Source organism: Natrix helvetica (assembly GCF_964273705.1).
Source record: "Natrix helvetica genome assembly, chromosome: 3".
NCBI lineage: Eukaryota > Metazoa > Chordata > Lepidosauria > Squamata > Natricidae > Natrix > Natrix helvetica.
In genome coordinates, this window is record NC_138549.1 from 167214139 (window position 1) to 167237264 (window position 23126).

The 23126-nt window shown below is 43.6% G+C and overlaps 1 protein-coding gene across 1 annotated transcript in view; it reads right to left on the reverse strand.

Moving 5' to 3' along the window:
- The window catches only part of LAMA5 (laminin subunit alpha 5), a 258524-nt gene that overhangs the window by 60157 nt on the left and 175241 nt on the right, over window positions 1-23126 (reverse strand). Inside the window, exons 42-55 of the mRNA XM_081949680.1 lie at window positions 22425-22538; window positions 18429-18556; window positions 17325-17405; window positions 16955-17169; window positions 15333-15433; window positions 13810-13990; window positions 12641-12784; window positions 10927-11078; window positions 10373-10483; window positions 7886-7997; window positions 6669-6839; window positions 5115-5311; window positions 3869-3985; window positions 2128-2282 (exon numbers count right to left, since the gene is read on the reverse strand). Coding sequence (XP_081805806.1) covers window positions 2128-2282; window positions 3869-3985; window positions 5115-5311; window positions 6669-6839; window positions 7886-7997; window positions 10373-10483; window positions 10927-11078; window positions 12641-12784; window positions 13810-13990; window positions 15333-15433; window positions 16955-17169; window positions 17325-17405; window positions 18429-18556; window positions 22425-22538 — 1979 coding nt within the window. The remainder of the gene's footprint in view (window positions 1-2127; window positions 2283-3868; window positions 3986-5114; window positions 5312-6668; window positions 6840-7885; window positions 7998-10372; window positions 10484-10926; window positions 11079-12640; window positions 12785-13809; window positions 13991-15332; window positions 15434-16954; window positions 17170-17324; window positions 17406-18428; window positions 18557-22424; window positions 22539-23126) is intronic.

The window sequence follows — 23126 nt, forward strand, 5'->3', positions numbered from 1 at the left end:
TATTTGGAACCCTGACAGTTTTATTCTCTCACAATTTCAATACAGGTAGGCCTTAACTTACAACCTTTTGCTTAGTGACCATTTGAAGTTACGGCGGCATTGAAAAAAGTGACTTGTGACCAGTTTTCACACATACAACCTTTGCAGCATCCCCATGATGAAAATTCAGATGCTTGACAACTGACTCATATTTTGGTCGTCACGATATGAAAAAGATGTGGAGACTCTAGAAAGAGTGCAGAGAAGAGCAACAAAGATGATTAGGGGACTGGAGGCTAAAACATATGAAGAATGGCTGCTGGAATTAGGTATGCTGTCAGCAAGGTAAGGGGGCTTTAAAGTCACTCACTGTCTGATGATCCTGCTCTCTGCCATGGTGGGCCTCCGAAACTAAGTTATATGTCAGAGTTTAGATCCTCAAGCTTGGCTTACGATGTGTACAATCTAGCAGTCAAGTGTAGGATTGGTAATTACAGGTAGTCCCTGCTTAATGATAAAAAAATATGTGGAGATTCTAGAAAGAGTGCAGAGAAGAGCAACAGAGATGATTAGGGGACTGGAAGCAAAAACATATGAAGAACGGTTGCAGAAACTGGGTATGTCTAGTCTTATGAAAAGAAGGACTAGGGATGACATGATAGCAGTGTTCCAATATCTCAGGGGTTGCCACAAAGAAGAGGAAGTCAAACTATTCTCCAAAGCACCTGAGGGTAGAACAAGCAATGGGTGGAAACTAATCAGGGAGAGAAGCAAACTTGAACTAAGGAGAAATTTCCTGACAGTTAGGACAATTAATCAGTGGAACAGCTTGCCTCAAGAAGTTGTAAATGCTCCAACACTGGAAGTCTTTAAGAAGATGTTGGATAGCCATTTGTCTGAAATGGTATAGAGTCTTCTGGTTGAGCAGGGGGTTGGACTAGAAGACCTCCAAGGTCTATTCTTATTCCTTATTCCATTCCATTCTATTCTAGGGTTGTAGCATTCCAGGGTCACAGGATGACAATCAAAATCATCGAGGGAAGCTTTATTCCCTCAATGACCGTGTGATTCACTTAGCAATTAAAGTGATCTGCTTAACAACTGTGGCAAGAAAGGTCGTAAGATGAGGCAAAATCCACTTAACCAATGTCTCATTTAGCAACAGAAAACCAGGGCTCAGTTGCGGTCATAAGTCGAGGACTACCTGTAGAAGGTAGCTTGCAGAAGAGCCGGTCAATTTATGGAGGCTAGAAATCCAGTTTCAAGGACAGCTCTTTCCTAAGTTGTATCACCAATGATCTCTTCTTGTCTCCATGCCTTTGAAGGACTAACCAACCAGGACCAGGAAAGGATAGGGAAATGCGTGTGCGACCTCCCCCGTGCTTCCTCTGCCCACCCCAACCCCCCATCTTGGGCCTAGCAGGCCTCCCCGAAGCCTCAGCGCTCCCCTATGCATGTATGCATGACCCCCGCCCCCTGTGCATGCATGCGTGTCTCCCGCATGCACCCCGACCCTGCGCATGCGTGGCAGAGACCCAAATACCAGCTGGCTGGCAGGAAGCGCCCGCGTGTATGCGCGGTGGAGCTGAGCTGGGCGACGCTTCGCATGCCCGCAGAGGGGACCATAGGTTCTCCATCATGGGGCTAGGTTATGACTTTAGAAAGGATAATAAAATATTGTAGCTTCAAAGTAAAACCCAATCATAAATGATGTATTAAAAATATTTAACTCTTTGGTGGTGGTGATTGTGTCCATGTGTGATGGAATGTAGCCTGGATTCCCATGAGGGAGGGAGCGGTCACTAAATGAATGGCTGTACATGAAGGACTACCTGTAATAATATTTTAACTTTTTCATTGTCTGTCTTGTCATTTATGGTACTATAAGCCACCCAGAGTCGCTTGATAGTGAGATGGGCTGCATTTAGATTTAATAAATAAATAAAAACAAGTAAATAAATAATACAAAGTCTCCTTTTTTCAGTGCCGTCGTAACTTTAAGTGGGCACTAAATGAACTGTTGCAAGTCGAGGACGATCTATAATCTGGTCTCAGGATAGGAAGTCTCAGGATAGGAAGCTTCAGTTGCATTTTCAACAGCTGGTTAGGAAATGAGAATAAACCCTGCAAATTGGAAGCAATTGTTACCTGGAGAGATTTCGTGCCAGTTCATCTAGCAGCTTTGCATGTTCTTCCGCCAACTCCACCTTCTGGATCTTGTTGCTCACCAACGTGTACTCCTTCACCTTCTCGGATAGAGGGTATCTGGCTCCATCTAGCTGAGCTAGTAACTTCTCGGATTCCTGAAACACAATAGAAACATTGACCCCCATTCAGAAGACCTGCCTGAAGTTGAAGTCCACATATCTTACAGATGCTAAGACTAGGACACACTGGCTCATTATTATTATTGTGGCAGGCCTCAGGTGTTTGGATATTCTTTATAGCTCCAATTCTTTGGAAATTCTTCAGTCAGAAAGAGAAGTCGTTGAAGGAGAAATACCTGTAGTCATAACCTACAGGTTCCTATTCTGGTGTGTCTCAGCTACTTGGACTTCACCTCCCAGAATTCCTCAGACAGCCGTGCTGCCTGAGGAATTCTGGGAGTTGCGGTCCATACATCTTAAAGTTATCAAGGCTGAGAAATTCTGATCTGCCCCAAGTAGTATTCTGAAATATTACCTCAGGATCAAAAAAGTCAACATGTCTCCTCTTCCTCCCTAACTTTACAAGCTTTTTCCTCGTGTAGTTTTCATGAAACTCTTACAGGTAGTCCTCGACTTACGATCACAATTGAGCTCAACATTTATGCTGGTAAGTGAGACATGTGTTAAGTGAGTTTTGCCCCACTTTACAGCCACAATTGTTAAATGAATCGTTGCAGTCGTTAAGTTAGTAACACGGTTGTTAAGTGAATCTGGCTTCCCCATTGACTTTGCTTGTCAGCAGGTCGCAAAAGCTGTTCACATGACATCAGGACACTGCAACCGTCATAAATATGAATCAGTTGCCAAGCATCCAAATTTTGATCCCCTGACCACGGGGATTAACAGATTAACAGAGTTGGAAGGGACCTTGTAGGTCATCTAGTCCAACCCCTTGCCCAAGCAGGGGATCCTGCACCATTTCTGACAAATGGCAGTCCAGTCTCTTCTTGAAAGCCTCCAGTGATGAAGCTCCCGCAACTTCTGAAAGCAACTTCTCTTCCATCAGTTGATTTCATCTCACTGCCAGGAAATTTGGATGTTGCAACGGTCGTGTGAAAAATGGTCAAAAGCCACTTTTTTCAGTGCCATTGTAACTTTGAACGGGCACTAAACAAACTACTGTAAATCGAGGACTAATGGTATTGTGAAGATCACATCCTTTTGCTAGTTTTCACATCCCCACCTTCTACTGAAGGTGTCAGGGTTCCAAATAGCATCCAAAATTAAATCAGAGTCCAAGGCAAAGTATTACTCAAAGTTCCAATTGATTAAGAGAGCCATGTTGGCATATCTGGGAAAACCTGAATCTGAAAGCTTCCTGGGTTTTCCCCACCCAGTTGAAAGTTCAAGATCCTGCCCCCACACCCACAAGTCCATTGCATGGTCCAATCTTCCACTGTCCCGCTGGCAGATCCCCCCATCCAGTTCCGGTCAGGTGCAGAGGTGCAAAGACAAAGGATGACCTTGGCTTTCTAGAAAGGATTTTGATATGGCTACATAGCATCTAATTCCTACAATCCCGCCTCCCATTTTCCCATAATAGAAAATGCATAGCAGAATAATAGAAAGTGTGGCAGGCCAAAGACTCAAAAGAAAAGATGGCTGCAGGCCTGACAGCCGGTTCCTAGAGCCACACATACCATTTCTCTCCCCCAGAGGAGCACAAGGTTTACATCACTTACCTCTTTTGCATTTATAACCATCTGCAGAAATTCAGAGATCTTTCCCAAGGATTCTTTAGCCATCCTCAAAGTAGTCTGGATTGTGTCATACTGTTTCTCTATTTCCTTGCTCCTTTGCTGTTGGACATAAGAGAAAATTAATGCGTAATGTGCAAAGCCCAGGACACTCTGCTCATCCTCCATAAATACACCCCAAGTTTCTGTTTGTTACAATACGTCTTTTTGTTATTTTAGTTCTTTTTCCACTTTTTTTCTTCTTTAAAATCCTCTGTATTTACCTGTGGAAGGATTCCCCTATTGTTCTGATACAAGTGGTCTTCGACTTATAACCATTCATTTAGGGACCATTTGAAGTTACAAATGGCACTGAGAAAAGTGACTTCTGACCGTTTTTCACATTTATGACCACTGCAGCATCCCCATGATCACATGATCAAACTTTTTTTTTTTAGAATAGTTGCAGCATGCTTGAGTCATGAGATCCCCTTTGGTGACCTCCTGACAAGCAAAATCTATGGGAAATCCAGATTCCCTTAACAACCATGTTACTAACTTAACAACTGCAGCGATTCACTTACCGTATTTTTCGGACTATAAGATGCACCGGAGTATAAAACGCACCATGATTTTGAAGAGGTAATTTTTTTAAAAAAAGTTTTTGCACTCTGCAGGTTTCCCAAACCCTCTGCACGCCTTGTTTTTTGCAAAAAAAAAAAAAAAAAAGGGGGGGGGGGCATGCAGAGGCTTTGGCAGGCTCTTACAGTGCTCCTGGCGGCTGGGGGGGGGGGGGGAAATTGAGCAAAAATTGCCCTTTTTTGCTTGTTTTTGCTCTTCCCAGCCCCCAGGAACACTGTGCAAGCCTCCTAAACCCCCTGTATGGCCATTTTTGCAAAGAGGGTGGGGTTTCTGTAGGCCAAAAATGCTGTATTCAGTGTATTAGACGCTCCCAGATTTTCACCCTCTTTTTTTGAGGAGGGAAAGATGCGTCTTATGCTCTGAAAAATACGGTAACGAGAAACAACTGTCTTGTTTAGCAACAGAAATCTGGGGTTCAACTGTCCAAATTTTGATCACGTGACTATGCGGATACTGCAATGATCATAATTGTGAATAACAATCGTGTCACTTCTCTCAGTGCTGTTGTAACGGTCACTAAACAAACGGTTGTAAGACAAGGACTACCTGTATTCCCCAAATCCCCTGGAGCATAGTAGCTCATTCTGCAGCCCAAAATCTCAGTTTTTACCTGGGTTTCCTCTAAGTGGTTACGGTTCAGGCTGTTGAGATCTTCTGTCTGTCGAGTTTTATTTACTGCTTCATTCAGGGCATCTCGTAGGTCCATCAAATCTGAACTGTAGTGATCCAGCTGGTCATTGAGTTGATTGACCAGTTGTTGGTTGGCCTCCAATTTGTTGAACAGCTCATTCCTCACACGGTTCAGCACTGTGAGAAAGAAAGCGTTAAAAGATTAGTGATGAACATCAAGGGCCCCATGATGGTTGAGGTAAAATGGCCTCCATTCCGAAAGAGCAGTGTCTCCAAAATGGCAGCTTCAAGACTTCTGCACTTCAATTCCCAGAAGGCCTCAGTCAGACATGTCTTAAAGTTGCCAGGTATGGAGACCCTTGCAAAAGAGAGAAAAGGAAGGCATGCTGTGAACAATTCTATCATTAATAAGGTGATACTATGGCTGCACTTGTTTTACAAATATCTTGGAGCAAATGCTTTAGAATTCCTTGTATTAAGAAATCTGCAGGTTATAATTAATGTGATTTTAAAGCAGTCACACTGGAAGGATGGCTTTCTCTTCTTCCATCTTCTACTTGCTGTCATAAGAAATAATTTTAAAAAATCCGACACAACTTTAATATTGTTGAGCATTCATATTTATAGAAAGCCAAGGTGTGGGAGACTCAAAAAGATGTGGAGACTCTAGAAAGAGTGCAGGGAAGAGCAACAAAGATAATTAGGGGACTGGAGGCTAAAACATACGAAGAACGGTTTCAGGAATTGAGTAAGTCTAGTTTAATGAAAAAAAAGGACTAGGGGGGACACATGATATCAGTGTTCCAATATATCAGGGGCTGCCAGAAAGAAGAGGGGAGAGGGGTTTCAACCTTTCTTCAAAGCACCTGGAGGCAGAACAAGAAGCAACGGATGGAAACTAATCAAGAAATAAGGAGAAATTTCCTGATAGTGAGAAGAAAGTCGTTCCATTAATCAATGGAACGACTTTCCTCCAGAAGTTGCGGGTGCTCCAACACTGCAGATTTTTAAGAAGAGATTGGAGAATCATTTGTCCAGTGTGGTATAGGGTTGGACTAGAAGACCTCTAAGGTCCCTTTTAACTGTTATTCTATTATTCTGGGTTAGCATAAATTATCTCAAAGGGTTGTAGTGAGGAAGAAAAAGAACAGGGAGCATTATACGCGTCACCTTCAGCTCCAGTAAAAAAACGACAGGCTATTAACTAAAAGAAGAAAAACATTCTCTGCTTATAAAGTTTTGCATTGAATACATCAAAATTAAAAAAAAAAGGAGTGCTCTTGGTATCTAAAATACCAGAAGGAAATTTTAAAAAAAGCACCCCACTTTTAGGAAATGTATCTAAATTTGGTTTAGAACTTAAATAAAATCAAAACTGCAAGATATCTTGAATTTAAGAATCCAGTCTGTCTTCCCTGAAGCCTCATCTCTCAAGTATCAATAAACTGGATTCCAGAATATCTTAAGACACAATAGATACATCCTTGGGAATGGCTCCCTCACACAGCCCCATTGCTTTCTCTGTCATACTCACAATTCTGTGTTTCATCCCGCTCCTCAACAGCCATGGCGCTCTGGAAACTAAAATCCATGGCTTTCATGTGCCTCAGCATTGCATCAACCTCAGCTATCTTCTGACGAAACTCCTCCGCAGAGGTGGAGCTAGCATTGGCTGTGCTGAAAGTGTTCATCTGGTGTATGAGATCTGCATAAAAAGCCACAACAATGGAGATGTATGGCAAATTAGGACACACCTCTGCACATATAACAGCTCTCGGTTTGATATAGGAGATGACCAGAGGTGGGTTGGTGCCCGCATTACTGCCGGTTCAATGCGTGTGACGCTGGGGATGCCGTGATGATTTGTGTGGAAAAAAAGGTCATGTCACTTTTTTCACTGCCATGTAACTTTGAACCGTCACTCAACGCATGGTTGTAAGTCAAGGGCTACCTGGGATGAGGTGATCCTTTGTTAAAGAATCAGCACCATTGTGGTCTTGTAACTGGGGCTATCACTACATCTGAGTCCTTTCAACAACAGCTGCTTATGAAAAAAAGGAGTCTTACATACCGTATTTTTCGGAGTGTAAGATGCAGCAAGGTTTTGAAGAGAAAAAATTTTTTAAAAAAGTTTTTGCACTCTGCAAACCTCCCCAAAACGGCCAGTTTCCCCCCCCAAAATGGGCCTGTTTTTTGTTTTTCAAAAAAAGGGCATGAATAGTCCTTAGGAGGCTTATAGAGTGCTCCTGGGGGAAGGGGGGCAAAAATGAGCAAAAAACAACACATTTTTTTGCCAAAACGGGCCCATTTTTTGTCAAAAAAAGGGCATGCATAGCCTTTAGGAAGCTTATAGAGTGCTGCTGTGGGTTGGGGGGGGGAGCAGAAAAAGGGTCTTTTCCACTCATTTCTGCCCTCCCCAGCCCCTAGGATCACTGAAAGCCTCCTACAGGCTCTGCACGGACATTTTGGTGAAGGGGGCGGGGTTTCGGGAGGCAAAAAATGCTGTATTCAGTGTATAAGACCCACCCAGATTTTCAGCCTCTTTTTTGAGGGAAAAGGGTGCGTCTTATACTCTGAAAAATACGGTAGATACAATCAGCATAAATTCGATCCAAAAATTACATGCTCCACCCTTGAGATTTAAGCATCACTCTTGGATCATTTGCTGTTTGTTTGCTTTTTATGGGAATTGGGCACTTCCCAAATAGCACTTTTAATGAAAGCAGGAAAATAGATAGAATTCGGCCTTACCATTAATTTTATTTTGAATCTTAGTGACGTTCAGAACGAGGCTCTCTGCTTGCTGATAGGTCTCCTGGGTAACATCCATCAGGCTGTTGGCTTTTCTGTGGGTCATTGTTGCCTAAAAACAACATTGTCGGTTTAGATAACATTGAAAAGTTACAGGGGCAGGCCAACAATTTGCAACCATCGGGAAGTTTGCTTAAAGACAGTTGTGAGTTCAGCTTATTTTCTTCAGAAGATTAATTTAAGATCACACAGTTGTCCCAGGTACACAGCTGTAATAAAGTAATATTTTAAGAAAGGATTTAGGTCATTGTTGATGGACCATATAATAGTCTTTAGATTCCTGGTGGAATCCAAAGGAATTTGGCTAAAATGTTAAGCAACCAAAGTTGTTTGAACATGCCATGTTTTCTTCTTTTGCCTAATATTAAGAGCAGTGTTGACAGTGAAATTAATTACTCAAGGAGAGGGAGGACCAACTAACCGGAGACTATGAGTTCTAGTTCTGCCTTAGGCATAAAAGCTGTCTGGGAGACCTTGGACCAGACTCTCTTGGCCCAACCCATCTCAAAGATTTGTTGTTGTGGGGAAAATAGCAGGAAGGATTTCATACTAGCTGATAAATTGCTGTTGCCTGGGTATTTATTTATAGGGAGAAAATGTCCGGACCAAATGTAATTTCTAATGTTGGATTTTCCCTCTTACAAGAGAGAGCCCCCTTGTGGAGTACTGTGAAGCCGTTACCATGGCAACTCCACTGCGCTGTACAGTAGAAGCCATTTTAAGGCAGTATGATAGAAGCCATTTTAAGGCACAACAGGCTGTATTTTAATGGAACACACCCCGTGAGGGGCATTAGGGGTGCCTTACCCCAACAGTGTTGTTTTTTTCCAGAGAGTAAGTCATCTGTGTATCAAGATTGGTTGAAATTACTTGAGGCGTTCCAGAGTTATGCTGGAACATACATATATGTGTATGTTCCAGATATATGTGTTATGTCAGCCCAGGTTCAAATCCCAGTAAGGGTATGGCTAGCTGATGAGAACTAAATAGCTTGAAATAGATCTATACTAGTCTCCATTTATTTATTTATCAGCACGAATGCAACACACACACACACACACAATCACATAGAGTTAACTTATAAAAGTAAAAAAGGTGGTATATAATTCAATCAAACAAACAAACAAACCAGTAAGTATTTCTCCTTGTAGAAAAACAGTGGAGGCATGCTAGATCTTGCAACTCATTGCTTGATGATGCTTAAATAAACAGCACCAAAAAGCTTTATCTTTGCCCTATCATAAATTCAGATGTGATTACATATTTGTGCATGAGAAAAGATATTCCTAGCTATTTTCCCTTGTAGGTTTTCAAGTGAAGCATAGATTTCTGAAACTACAAAAGAAAGATCTCTTTTACAGATAAGAGTATCGTCACAAGCAAAGTTAATCTTGTCCAGACAGTTTTGGTCACCACAGACAAAAATCCAGTTTTGGTCATCACATTACAAAAAAGACTTTGGAAAAAGTGCAAAGAAGAGCAACTAAGATGATTAAGGGCCTGGAGACTAAAACATATGAAGAAGGGTTGCAAGAATTGTATCTGGCCAGCCTAGAGAAAAAAAGGACTAAGGGGGGGGACATGATAGCAGTATTCCAGTATTTGATGTGCTGCCACAAAGAAGAGGGGGTCAATTTATTTTCCAAAGCACCAGAGGGCAGGAAAAGAAACAATGAATGGAAACTAATTAAGGAGAGAATCAACCTGGAATTAAGGTGTCACTTCCTAACAGTGAGGATAGTTAAACAGTGGAACAGCTTGCCTTCAGAAGTTGTGGCCATTTCATCACTGGATGTTTTTAAGAAGAGTCTATACAGTCGCTTGTCTGAAATAGTATAGTGTCTCCTGCTTAAGCAGGGGGCTGGACTAGAAGACCTCCAAGGTCCCTTCCAGCTCGACTCTGATTCTGATTCAGTTAGCAGATCACTTCACTAAAGTACCTTGTACATTCTGCCACTCAGGTAGCCCTCGACTTACAACCACAACGGAGCCCAGCATTTCTGTTGCTAAGTGAGACCGTTGTTACGTGAGCGTTTCCCCATTTTACAACCTTTCCTGCCAACATTGTTAAAAGTGAATGACGGCAGTTGTTCAGTGAGTAGCACGGTAGAACGAATCGGGCTTCCCAATGTTGACTCTGCTTGTCAGAAGGTCGCAAAAGGTGATCATACAACCCCAGAACGCCGCAACCAATTGTAAATATGAACCAGTTGCCAGGCAAACAAATTTTGATCACGGGACCGTGGTGTGTGTGTGTGTGTGTGTGTGTGTGTGTGTGTGTGTGTGCTGCATCGGTTCTAGGTAAGTGTGAAAAATGGAACTATGTGCCGTTGTGGCTTCAAATGGCCACTCAATGAGCAGTTGTAAGTCAAGGACTACCTGTACAAATATAGGAAGGGAAAAGGGGAGGGGGGGGGATGGTTGTACCTTGTGTTGAAGCGCGTTCAGATCCTGAACAAAATCCGTGTTCTCCTCTTCCAATTCATCGGCATGTTGCCTCACCTTGTGGATGGACCTCTGGTACTCGCGCACTTGGTTCTGTGAGGAAAGCAGCAAGTGAAAAGTAAATCTAGAACCTCTAGAAGAGCGATGGCTAACCTTTTTCTCCTCATGTGCCGAAAGTGTGCATGTGCGTGCAACAGTGTGGATGCGTGTGCACACACCCATCATGCAATGGGCGCGCAACAGCCCCTGTGCTCCCCCCACCCCCCAAACATGCACCTGCGAAACCCTCCCCGCAGAGCTTTGTTTTGGGCGTAGCAGGCCTCCCTGAAGCCTCCTGGAACCAAAAACAGGGTGCGAGGGGGGCGCCCTCCCCACACATGCATGGCAGAGAACCGAAAATCAGCTGGCTGGCGGGAGGAGCTGAACTGGGGGCAACGGCTTGCGTGTGGCACGGGTGCTCGAGGTTCGCCATCCCGGCTCTAGAACTTTATAGAACCATCAGAAGAGGAACAACGAACTGGGGAACCTCCACATACGGTAATGGCTTGCAGGGAGCCGTTGGTGCTGTGCAGGCGGGCCCAGGCAATTGAGGAGGTGTTGAGACTTGTCAACTGATGTTCCAGGGCAGGGAAGTCACTTTCAATCTTCTGGAGATCTTCCAACAAGAGCAGCACACAGCTATCACAAGCTGTTAATGAGAGAGGAAAGTAAGCCTAGGACAGTGATGGTTAACCTTTTCGGCACCAAGTTCCGAAACTGGAGCGCCAGAAACCAGATGAAAGCAGCTGGCCGGTGTGCATGCGTGCTGGAACCTGGCAGCTGGCGACACCACATGTACCCACAGAGAAGGCTCTGTGTGCCACCTCTGGCACGCATGCCATAGGTTCACCTGTGGCCGTAGGACGTGTCGATGGAGTATATCCAGGTTGAGACTTTCCAGCCGCCAAGGTCAGAGAGCCCGCAATTCAACCCTGAGCTACAAATGTCCTCTTCCATTGATAAAACCTAAACATTTTAAACATTTTATTGGGGAATTTTTTAAGGGAATTTTAATTGCATTTGTATTTTAATTAAGAACTGTACAGTATATTTTTTTTACCTCCTCCGTCTACGTCTACGTCTACGTTTCTGTCTATGTATTTGTATATGGTTTTAACATGACTGTACACCGCCCCGAGTCCTGCCAAGGAAAGGGTGCGGTCTAGAAATAAAATTTATTATTATTATTATTATTATTATTATTATTATTATTATTATTATTATTATTATTATTATTATTATTATTATTATTATTATTATTATTATTCAGCAGCCCCAAATTTCAGGACGAACCACAGAAATTAAGACTACCAATAAAGGAGAATATTTGTAGCTCAGGGTTGACATGAGGAGGTCCTCGACGCTCTCTTGAGCTTGCTTGTTTTCTTGCAAACATTTTATTATCCAACTAGGTAACATCATCAGTGCAGTGATAATGTTACCTAGTCGCATTTATCATCAAGCACTGATGATGTTAACTAGCTGGTTAATGAAACGTCTGCAAGAAAACAAGGAAGTTCAGAGAGCACCAAGGACCCCACAAATAAGACACTCTCTCACTCTCTCTCTCTCTCTCTCTCTCTCTCTCACTCTCTGTGTGTGTGTGTGTGTGTGTGTATTCAAGCATAACTCTGGAATGCCTTGAGCAATTTCAACCAAATTTGGTTCACAAATGACTTACTCTCTGGAAAAAAATACTGTGGGGGGTAAGACACCCCTAACGCCCCTCAGGATGTGTGTTCTGTTAAGATACAGCTTGTTGTGCCGTAAAATTCTACTGTACAGCACAGTGGAGTTGCCATAGTAACGGCTTCACAGTACTCCACAAGAGGCTCCCTCTGGTAAGGGGGAAAATCCAACATTAGAAATTACGTTTGGTCTGGACATTTTCTCCCCTATAAAGAAATAGCAGGGCAACACCAGGTTATCGGCTAGTTATTAATACATGGAGATTAACAATTTATCTACATTTATCTAATCATTTTGACAGCCCTCATAAAATTTCTCAAGGCCACTCAGCGCATGGACCCAAGTTAAAACCCCACAAGATTTACATGCAGGATTTCTGAGTGATTCTCAGTTTGGCTAGTCAGTGGAACAGGCAGGGCAGTGGTTCCTGCAATCAACGTCAAGTCAATACAGAGAATTACAGGAAGACCCCAAAACAGACATAGCTGAGACCAAGACACTGGAGAAAAAAAGATGCCTAACCTTCACATCTCATGTTGTCTGGACCATCCACCACGGGGATCTCATGCTTCTTTATACAGGTGTCACACTGCTTCCCTGTCAGGCCATTGGTACAGGTGCATTCACCTGTGCGGGGGTTGCAGGAGCCTCCTTTACACTGGCATTCTGTTGAGAGAACATTGAAGGGCAAAGATTTACAAGCAGGACTTTCTTTCGGTTTGCATTAACCGGCATGGGATTATTATAAGCGCTCCCTAGGAAGGTTGCAGGTGACAATTCCAGGACCCCGGGACGCTGCAACCATCGTACATACAAGCCAAAGTTTGATTCCGTGACTGTGGGGATGTTGCAGCAATGTGAAAACTCGTCATAAGTCACTTTTTTTCATTACTGTTTTAACTTTGGAGGGACACTAAACGAACGGTTGTAAGTCGAGAACTATCTGCACTTGCAACAAATTGAGTTTGAGATTCCCTGCTCGACAATCATCTTTGGAACCAAAATATCTGCTGGGGGCAGGGAGCTGAGGCCGAGTGTCTCCTTCTTTTAAGATTTTTATTTCTCTTTTAGGGGAAATATTTTGCCTTTTTGATATTTCCTAGAATATTTCATTCACTTGGGAGAGGGGTGGGTGCTAACTTCCTACAATGCTAATGCCTTATTTTAGTGCAACAGAGGAAGTCAGAGAAGTCAATGCTGTTTTCCCCTTAACCCCTGTCCCCCCCTCACTTCTCTTTCCCCTTCTCCCCCCTTCCTATTTGCTTTTGTATTTTGTATTTTATTCTGCAATCTAATGCAATGTTTAAAGAGGAAGAAAAAGTACCGTATTTTTCGGAGTATAAGACACACCGTTCCACCCCCCAAAAAAACATAGAGTGAAAATCTGGGTGCGTCTTGTACACTGAATGCAGCATTTTTTCCCTCCAGAAACCCCACCCCACGCATCCCGTTTTTCGTAAACATGGATGTGCAGAGGGTTGGGGAGGCCTGCAAAGTGCTCCTGGGGGCCGGGGAGGGCAAAACCTTTTTTTAAAAAAATTACCTCTTCAAAATCTTGGTGCATCTTATATTCCGGTGCGTTTTATAGTCCGAAAATACGGTATGTGCCCTCTGTTTTAGGCTTGAGGGGTGGGGTGGGGAAAATCTGAGTGTTCTATTGGCAAGACCTAAGCATTAGGAAAGGAACTCACTGGAGCAGCCATCTGCATTGAGCCCCCAGTATCCAGGGGAGCATTGCTGACAACGAGGACCGCTGACCCCTGGACGGCAATCACACTGGCCATTCTGGGCATGGCAATTGGGGCTCGCTGACCCAATGTCACAGTCGCACCTCTGGCAGCCCAAGCAGGTTTCGTAGCCATAATACCCTTCCTAAAAAGGGGGGGAAAAGTGGTGTTTTTTGCATCCGGATTGTAATAGTTATAACAGTGGTTGACAGCGTCACTGCGTTTTTTGTTTGCCAGCTGTGCTTCAACTCTAAGACATACGGTAGACTGATCTGACTCTTATCACTAAACTCACTACGCATGTCCACATTCATCATTATTATTTCTCTTCTTTGTCTTTTGTTTGCCTGCCAAGGTGGTAGGCAGGAACTCTGCCAAAATGTAATCATTAGCTAGTAAGTTTTGTTTTTCATTTTCTTTACAATAAAATGTATTTCTTAGAATATATCTCGGATTTATTTTGCTTAATTATCAAGTATACTTCAAGGAGAAGCCACGGTTCATCCCTCATTAAATACAGGGCTGAATTTACACCCTGACAGACAGGAGTGGTGTGGTGGCCTAGAGGTAGAGCTCTTGCTCCACCTCTAGGCTGTGAGTTCAATTCTAGATAGAGGCAGATATTTCTCTCTCTGAGCACAATGAGAATATATCTGCTGAAATAAACTCCGCTTTGGCGACAGGAAGGGCATCCGGCCAGTAAACATTCAGTTCCGTTCAGTTGCCTAGACACCACCCCACAAGGGATTATGGGGTCGTTAAAAAAGGATGGTGATAACAGTGGTTCATAGAAGCTGCTCTGCACTCAAAGAAGAGTGGTAAATCATTCTGAAGAATCTCTCCAGGCAAATGGGATGAAGGAAGGAAAGATGGCACCTATTAATGCAAGATGTCTTGACCATCTCCATTCGCGACATTGAAATTTAGATCGGGGGTGTCCAACCTTAGCAACTTCAAGGTCTGCAGACTTCAGTTCCCAGAATTCCCCAGTGAATCATGCTGGCTGGGAAGTTCTTGGAGTTGACGTCAAGGTCTTAAAAGTTGCCAAAGTTGGACACCCTGGCAATAGATGCTTACTGCAAATTATAGGACAAACTGAAGGAATAGAGTTAAGAGCCCAACACCTCTGTTATCTTATTCAATAAAATGCTCGTTTTGATTCAACCATTGGATAGGGGTTTGTTTTTTTTCTATTCAGTTGATTGAAGTTGTATTTCCCCTGTAGTTATTTAAATAAAAGTTGAAAATGTTCTACCATTACCCATGCCCATTCAACGCTAATCATTCTGGTTTGGTTGGGCAAGAGAGAAAAACCCAGTTACATGGGGATGCCTGGCATATTTGATCTTTGTTATTTGCAAATACAGAAGTTGAAATCGACCGCGTGCACCTGTTAGCAGAACAGCGACAAAACCACAACAAAGCACAACGCCTGTGGGATACACCTCAGGGAATTTAAGGATCAGGGAGTTATCGGCCTATCTTACCTGACAGCGATCACAGTGCTGACCTGTCACCCCAGGCTTACACTGACACTGGCCAGTTTTAGGATCACACGAGTCCGTCCCACACGGCAGACAGCTGCACTCTACAAGGAGAGAAAGACATTTAAAAGATTCCATGACTTCTTCTATTTCGATTCTCACCGGCTCACGGTGAACTCCAGCCTTCCATCTTTCCGAGGTCGATAAAAGGGGGACAAAGATTGTTGGGGGCAAGAGACTGACTCTGTAAACTGCTTAGAGAGGACTGTAAAAGCCAAGTTAAGCGGTATAGAAGTGCTATTTTTATTTCTAATGAAGTACACAAAATTTGACCAATGTATTTACACCTTAGCTTCAGCAATACAGGTTAATCCTCGACTTATGACCACAACTGAGCCCAAATTTGGCTGTTAAGTGAGTTTTGCCCCATTTGATGACCTTTTTTTACCACTGTTGTTAAGTGAAATGCTGCACCTCTTAAGCGAATCACGTGGTCATTAAACAAATCTGGCTTCCTTCACTGATTTGGGTGTTGGAAGATAGCTGGGAAGGTCACAAATGGTGATCCCACAACAGCGCAACCGTCATAAATACCTGCCAGTTGCCAAGTGCCCGAATTTTGATTGTATGACCACGGGGATGAGGCAATGATCGTGTGAAAAATGGTCATACGTCACTTTTTTCAGCGATGTTATAACTTCAGATAGTCACTAAATGAATGGGTTGCAAGTTGAGGACTACATGTATTTTCTATTGAGAAAAAAAATATTTCATCAAGTTTAGACTGGGGAAACTGAAAGAATTTTTATTCTTTTTGTCCTTTCAAGCAGCTCTGGCAACTACCTTGAATAAAAAGAGTAAAAATATTTGGATATACAGTATTTTTCAGAGTATAAGACACTCCAAAGTATAAGACCTAGCACCTAGCTTTTGGGGAGGAAAACAAGAAAAAGAAAACCTGCCTCTGCCTCCCAGCAATTTGCCTCCTTGCAGCAAACAGCCTGTTTCAGTTTCAGCACAGCCTGATTAGTACTAGCAGCTGATTGTCAGGCCTCCCTATGATCAGCTGTTTCAGGCTGCAGGGATTGCCATTGCCTATTGCCGCCTCTGTGTGTCCCATTTTCGGCCTCCTCATCCCATTTTCGGCCTCCACCCGCCCGTTTTCGGCCTCTGTGCCCCATTTTCTGTCCGTTCCGGGCAGTGGGGAACAAAATAAGCAAAACATGGGGCGCGCAGAGACCAAAAATGGAATGCGGAGCAGGGAGGTGGCAATAGGCAGTCCCTGCATCCTGAAACAGCTGATGGTTGGGATGGTCCAACCAATAATCAGCTGCTTGTGCTAATCAGGCTGTGCTGTAGCTGAAACTGAAACAGGCTGTTTGCTTTTCGCTGCAAGGAGGCAAAGGCCAAAGGGTGGGAACCAGGCTACGTTTGGTGTATAAGATGCACCCAAATTTTCACCCTCTTTTAGGGAGGAAAAAGTATGTCTTATACTCAGAAAATACCGCAAATGTAAGATATATATAAAGACTATTAGACATCACCTTTGAGACTAACATTTCATTTTTTTTAAACACACCATTGTGTGTGAATGCAACCAGGAAAGAGACTGGTTGTAAACCTACCGGTGCAGTTCTTTGCTACGACTGCATCACCGTAAAATCCAGCCGCACACGTTTCGCATTGGGGCCCTGCAGTGTTGTACATGCACCCAGTGCAGGCCCCTGTCAACGTGTTACAGTCGCTGAAGAGCATGTTGGGGTCAGCATTCCCACTGCAGTCACAGGGCTGGCAGGAGCTGCCAATCACGAGAGGATTTCCATAGTAACCTGGAGCACATCTTTGGAGGAGAGAAGAAGGTGTTACAGGACTGTGGTGTGAAGTCCCATTGCTGGTGGTCTGATTCCACCAGTGGAGAACTGAGCAGCCCCATACATGGATTGGATCTTAAGCAACCCAAGTCGGAACAGCTGAAATTCAAGTTATATACGGTACCGTTCACACGAAAATCCGGCATAACCAGGCTTGCAAAGACACTGCGTGGTGGAGCCTTTGTAGATGCATCCCGTGGCAAAGCTAAGACGAAAATGGGGGAAAGGAAGAGGAAAGAGCTATTAAAGTTTGCAACAAATAAAGCTACTGTCAAGATTGAAATGCTTTACTTCTTCTGAGCTGCTTCTATGGCTTTCATCTTGTCATTCAAGCGGGAGGAGTTGGGGGGGGGAGAATGGAATGCTAAGCTTTCATCTACGGACCATGAGAGCCAAGGTCACTGCTGCAGGTGTTAGATGGAGACATGGACTGTTCTCATAACAAAAGGAAGTCTTAAAATTGGACAATGTAAACATCCAGGTGTAGCAGGAAAGGGAATATATTGTTTAACTAAGTAAGCTTTTGCGCCGGAAAACCAGAACTGATTTTTGCTTCTGCAGTTCCAAGATGGTGTATCCAATAAAGTGATACTTTGGGGAATTCAAAGATCCTGAGAGTGTCTACTTCTTTTGAGTACGCTAGTCGGACCACTGACAGCTACGTCATAATTACATCAGAGTCCCTATGATTCTTATGGAATTGGCAAACTGGAATAAATGCAGGTAGTTCAATTTATGACAATTGAGCCCAAAATTTCCATTGCTAAGCGAGACAATTGCAAAGTGAGTTTTGTCCCATTTTATGACCTTTCTTGCCACAGCTGTTAAGCGAATCACCGCGGTTGAAAAGTTACTAACCCAATTGTTAAGTGAATCTGGCTTCCCCCTTGACTTTGCTTGTCAGGTTTCAAAAAGTGATCACATAACCCTGGGACACTGCAGCAGTCATAAATACAAGTCAGTTGCCAAGCATCTGAATTTTGATCACATGATCAAAAAGCAGATGTAACTCTGCAAAATGGTCATGTCACTTTTTTGATGCCGTTGTAACTTTGAATGGTCACTAAATGAACCATAAGTTGAGAACTACCTGTACTGCATTCTAAGTGCCACCACAGCTCCTATTTTAAGTTGAGGACTACCTGTATGTTTTTCCATATGCAAATAAGAAGCTAACACATGTTGTTGCCAAAGAATCAAGAGGACTATATGCATGGAAGATACTCACTTGTTAGAGGGAACCGAAAGAGGGCAGGGACATCCTATACATTGCAGGTGCTCCTCAAGGGAAGAGTTGCCCACAAAACCATCCTTACACCTTTCACAATGATTACCTTCTGTGTTGTGTTGGCAATTCTACAGAGGAAAAAAAATTAATGACACTAATTTCACATATTCAAACTATTCATGCTTTGTCTTCACATCCTTTTAGAATAAATCTGGATGCATCTTCAGAAATAAGGTAAGACTCCTTACCTGGCAACAGGTTGATTTTGTTTTTTATCTTTGCCGGGGAGGGGGAGGCGGAATGGGAAATTATGCTTTATAGAATAATCAGAGAAGTACTTGGTTCCTCAGACAGGATGCTAAAAAATTAGGTGATGGGGGAGAAGCACCGATAACATAGACTTATTTTCACTATCTGGTCTAGTTCCAAAACAATTTGAGTTAGGTCCATGTCTGAATGTGTTTATTATTGTGATGTATTATCAGTGTTAGTTTAAATCTGTTTCCTTAGTCTTGTTCTTGGAGTCGGTATTCTTCTAATCTTCAGTGCATTTCCTATAATTTTGTTTACAAGAAGAGTGTATGAGATTTACTGCATGTAGCACTTGGCCAACAGCTCAAAGTATTTCCCCTCAAAGGATCCTGACTACTTGAGACCGAGAAAGTTCCATCTGATGCCTTGACCACCAGATGGCAATTAAAAGAAAATAATAATAATTACAGGAAGCTCCAACAGGTGGTAGTTGACCTTAACTGAACTCAGAGTCAAAGTAGGACCAGTGTAGATTAGAATTTGGATGAGGAACTCCAAGGAATGCCATAGCTGGAAACAAATTGGGAAGTGAATAAATAAATAAATTCCCAGGAGAAGCCCATCTAAATAAATCCATCCATTCAGAGATCCAGTGGCATCTAGACTATAGGTCTGTAGGGATTCTCAGGTCATGGTTCTCCCAGACGCTTTTTCAGGACTTTCTTGTTTTTTCTTTTGAAGACGTTTCACTCCTCATCCAAGAAGCTTCTTCGATGAGAAGCGAAACGTCTTCAAAAGAAAAAACAAGAAAAGTCCAGTTGCCTCTTGAAAAAGCACCTTTGGGACTATCTAGACCGATGATGGTGACCCGATGGCACACGTGCCAGAGATGGCACACAGAGCCCTCTCTGCGGGCACATACACCGTCGCCAGCTGCTCTTCACGGGCACCTAAGCACCAGAACATCCCCCCCCCCCCAAAAGATCATTTTTCAGGCCATTTTTGAGCTTTCAGACTGTTTTCATGCTGTTTTCTGTGCCGTTTTCTGGCTGTTTTTCATGCCATTTTCAGGTTGTTTTCAGGCTATTTTCAGGTTGTTTTCAGCCCAAAAATGGCCTGAAAACAGCCCCCCAAATGCCCCCCAAACAAATCATTTTTCAGGGCCAGTTTCAGGCTTTTTTCAGGCTGTTTTTCATGCCATTTTCAAGTTGTTTTCAGGCCATTTTCGGCCAAAAAACAGGCATGCGTGCACCGGCCAGCTGGTCTTTTGTTTTCTGGGGCTCTGGCGCATGCAAACACGGACGAACATGTCCATACTTTCCAGTTTGGACACTCGGTGCCAAAAAGCTTCGCCATCCGTGATTTAGGCTATAACATTGCAAAGAAAACTGGTTGGTTAGCTGCATGAAGTTCCTGGACTTATTCATCCTATCTATCTCATGGTTTCCTTCATGGTATAGAATAGAAGAAACATCACCAATTGCCCTACTTGTCAAGACTATTCTGCTGCCATAATTTTCATAAAAGAATTAACGCTGAAACAGAAAGGCAGGTTAGCCTAGTGCAGTGATGGCGAACCTATGGCACACGTGCCACAGGTGGCATGCGGACACATTTGTCAGGGCATGCGAGGTGCTGCCCTGTCAGCTGCCAGCGCGCATGCGCGCACTGGCCAGCTGAGTTCACCCCTTTTTAAAGCCATTTTTCGCCCTCCCCAGGCTCCAGAGGCTTTATAGGAGCTTGGGGAGGGCGAAAAAAGCCTCCCCCCCCCAGAGGCCCACCGGAGGCTTCATGAGCTTCCCTAAAGCCTCCGGAGCGGAAAAAACCAGCCCTATGGGCAAACCGGAAGTTCGGGAACGGACTTCCGGTTTGCTCGGAAGTTCATTTTGACTGCTCCAGAGGCTTCAGGGAAGCATCCTGAAGGTCCCTGAAGCCTTCGGAGCGCTTAAAACGACCCTCTGAGCAAACCGGAAGTGACTTCCGGTTTGCTCGGAGGTTCGTTTTGACTGCTCCGGAGGCTTCAAGGAAGTGTCCTAAAGGTTCCTGAAGCCTTCGGAGCGCTCAAAACGACCCTCCGAGCAAACTGGAAGTGATTTCCGGTTTGCTCGGAGGGTCGTTTTGACTGCTCCGGAGGCTTCGGTGAAGCCTCCTGAAGGTCCCTGAAGCCTCCGGAGGGCTTCCGGAGGGGGGGAGGCTGTTTTCGTCCTCCCCAGGCTCCTATAAAGCCTCTGAAGCCTGGGGAGGGTGAAAAAAGCATGCAAAAAATGGGGGGTTGCGCCTGTAGTGCACAAATGTGCACTGGGGGGTGTCGCGCATTGTATTATGGGTGTGGCACGCCCGCACACGACCCCCCCAGCGCTCCCCCCACTTATGGCACGCAAGCAATCGCTGGCCTAGTGATTAAGGCTCCAGGCTAGGAACCAGGAGACTGTGAGTTCTAGTCTCACCTAGGCATAAAAGCCGGTTGGGTGACTTTGGGCCAGTAATTCTCTCTGAGCACCTGATGTCAGGCTTGGATGGCAAGCCTGAGGGTCAATTCCTGTCACAATCAATGGATCAACACTGCTTCCCAAAAAAGCAGGCCTTGCACTTGTGGGAATAATGCTAGGAAGAGAAAAAAAACCATTAAGACTGGAATAACCAAAGACTACTCCTGTTAGGACGTCTGATGCTAATTACCCTCAGTATTGTTTCTAATGATTTTGACATGGAAAAACTGAGTTCATTAAGACCAATTTTTCTCAACTTTGGCAACTTTAAGATGTATGGACTTCAATTCCCAGAATTCCACAGCCAGAATGCTTTAAGACAGGGTGTCAAACTCGCAGGCCACGGGCCAGAAGCATCATGTGCTGGCTCCTCCCCTGCCCGGTTTAGCGAAGGGGAAAAAAGTCCCAATATGTAATGTGACGCAGCAAGTTGGACACCCCTACTTTAAGATGTCTGGAGTTGAAATCAAACATCTTAAACTCTGATCAAGATAATTTAAGACTGGTGTCACACACACACACACACACACACACACACGTCTCTCTCCCTGTCTCTGTCTCTCTCAGTGTCTCTTTCTCTCCCCCTCCCTCCTTCCTTCTCTCTCCCTTCCCCATTTTTTCCTGCCTTTTGTCTTGTTTTTCTCTCTCTTCTAATTAGCTGTTCCTTGATATTTGCTAATGTTGAATAAATAAACATCAAGCAACATTTTGGCTGGCTGAACTGAATGTCAGATGTGTTTGTTCTGATCTCGGCACAGGGATGGCGTGGAAGCATGCTGGATGAAAACTAAACCAGAAATTACCCAGAGTCATTTTCTAACAGCCAAAAATCAAGCCCAATTAGGTAGGAAACCTTGCTTACTAATTCCATACTTTTAAGCATGTGATAGAGATCCCTAAATCAAGAAAATGAGAAGAATAATTTATTTTATTCAAGCTTATAGAAGAATAAAGCAATAGCAGAGCCATTATTTGCATACATTTTGAAGTTCATTAAGTCCAAAGTAACTTAAAATAATGTGGAAAAAGGAAAAGTGTCGCCTTATCAGGGAGATGGGTAGTATATAAATTTAATAAATAAAAAACAAAGCAAATGTCCTGGAAAATTTCTGCTTGCTCTAGGATTCAGGCTACCAGCCCTACTATTGTCTCTGCCTCCGCTATATCTGCAGAAGTGAATAAATCATGACTCGGCATTTATTGGAGAAAGCACCTTTGAGGTAAATGGAGTTGAACAGTCATTTTCTTTACTTACAAGGCAGGTACCAGATCCCGGGAGGCATTGATCCGAATGGCCATTGCAGTCACATGGAATGCATTTCCCAAGAAACAGACCCTTGATGTCTCTGTAATAGCCTGGAGCGCATTCCTAATTGCAAAGGAGATAATATGCATCAGACCATCATCGGTGTAAGGCATTTGAGACAGAATGCCTGAAAGGAAGTGGCAGCCCTTAACATTCCTCATCTTATTGGAAAGTTCCTCCTGAGGTTTTTCAGTTTGGAGAGGATGATGATGACGATGACAAAAAGAAAGAAAGGAAGAAGGAAAGTGGCTGGATGTGATACAGGAAGGAAGGAAGGAAGGAAGGAAGGAAGGAAGGAAGGAAGGAAGGAAGGAAGGAAGGAAAAAAAGAAAGAAAGAAAGAAAGAAAGAAAGAAAGAGAAAGAAAGAGAGAGAGAGAGAGAGAGAGAGAGAGAGAGAGAGAGAGAGAGAGAAAGATAGGTTAGGTAGATTGACAGGTATGAATAGAGATACACGGATATTCAGAATTATCTCAGATGATAGAAGGATGGATGATTGGGATATATAGCACATAGACAATAGACAGACAGATAAGACAGACAGATTTGTTATAGATACCTTTTCCCCTGAAAATAAGATCTCCTGGATAATAAGCTCAACCAGACTTTTGTGTGCCTGCGCTAAAATACCCCCCCCTCCAAATAAGCCCTCC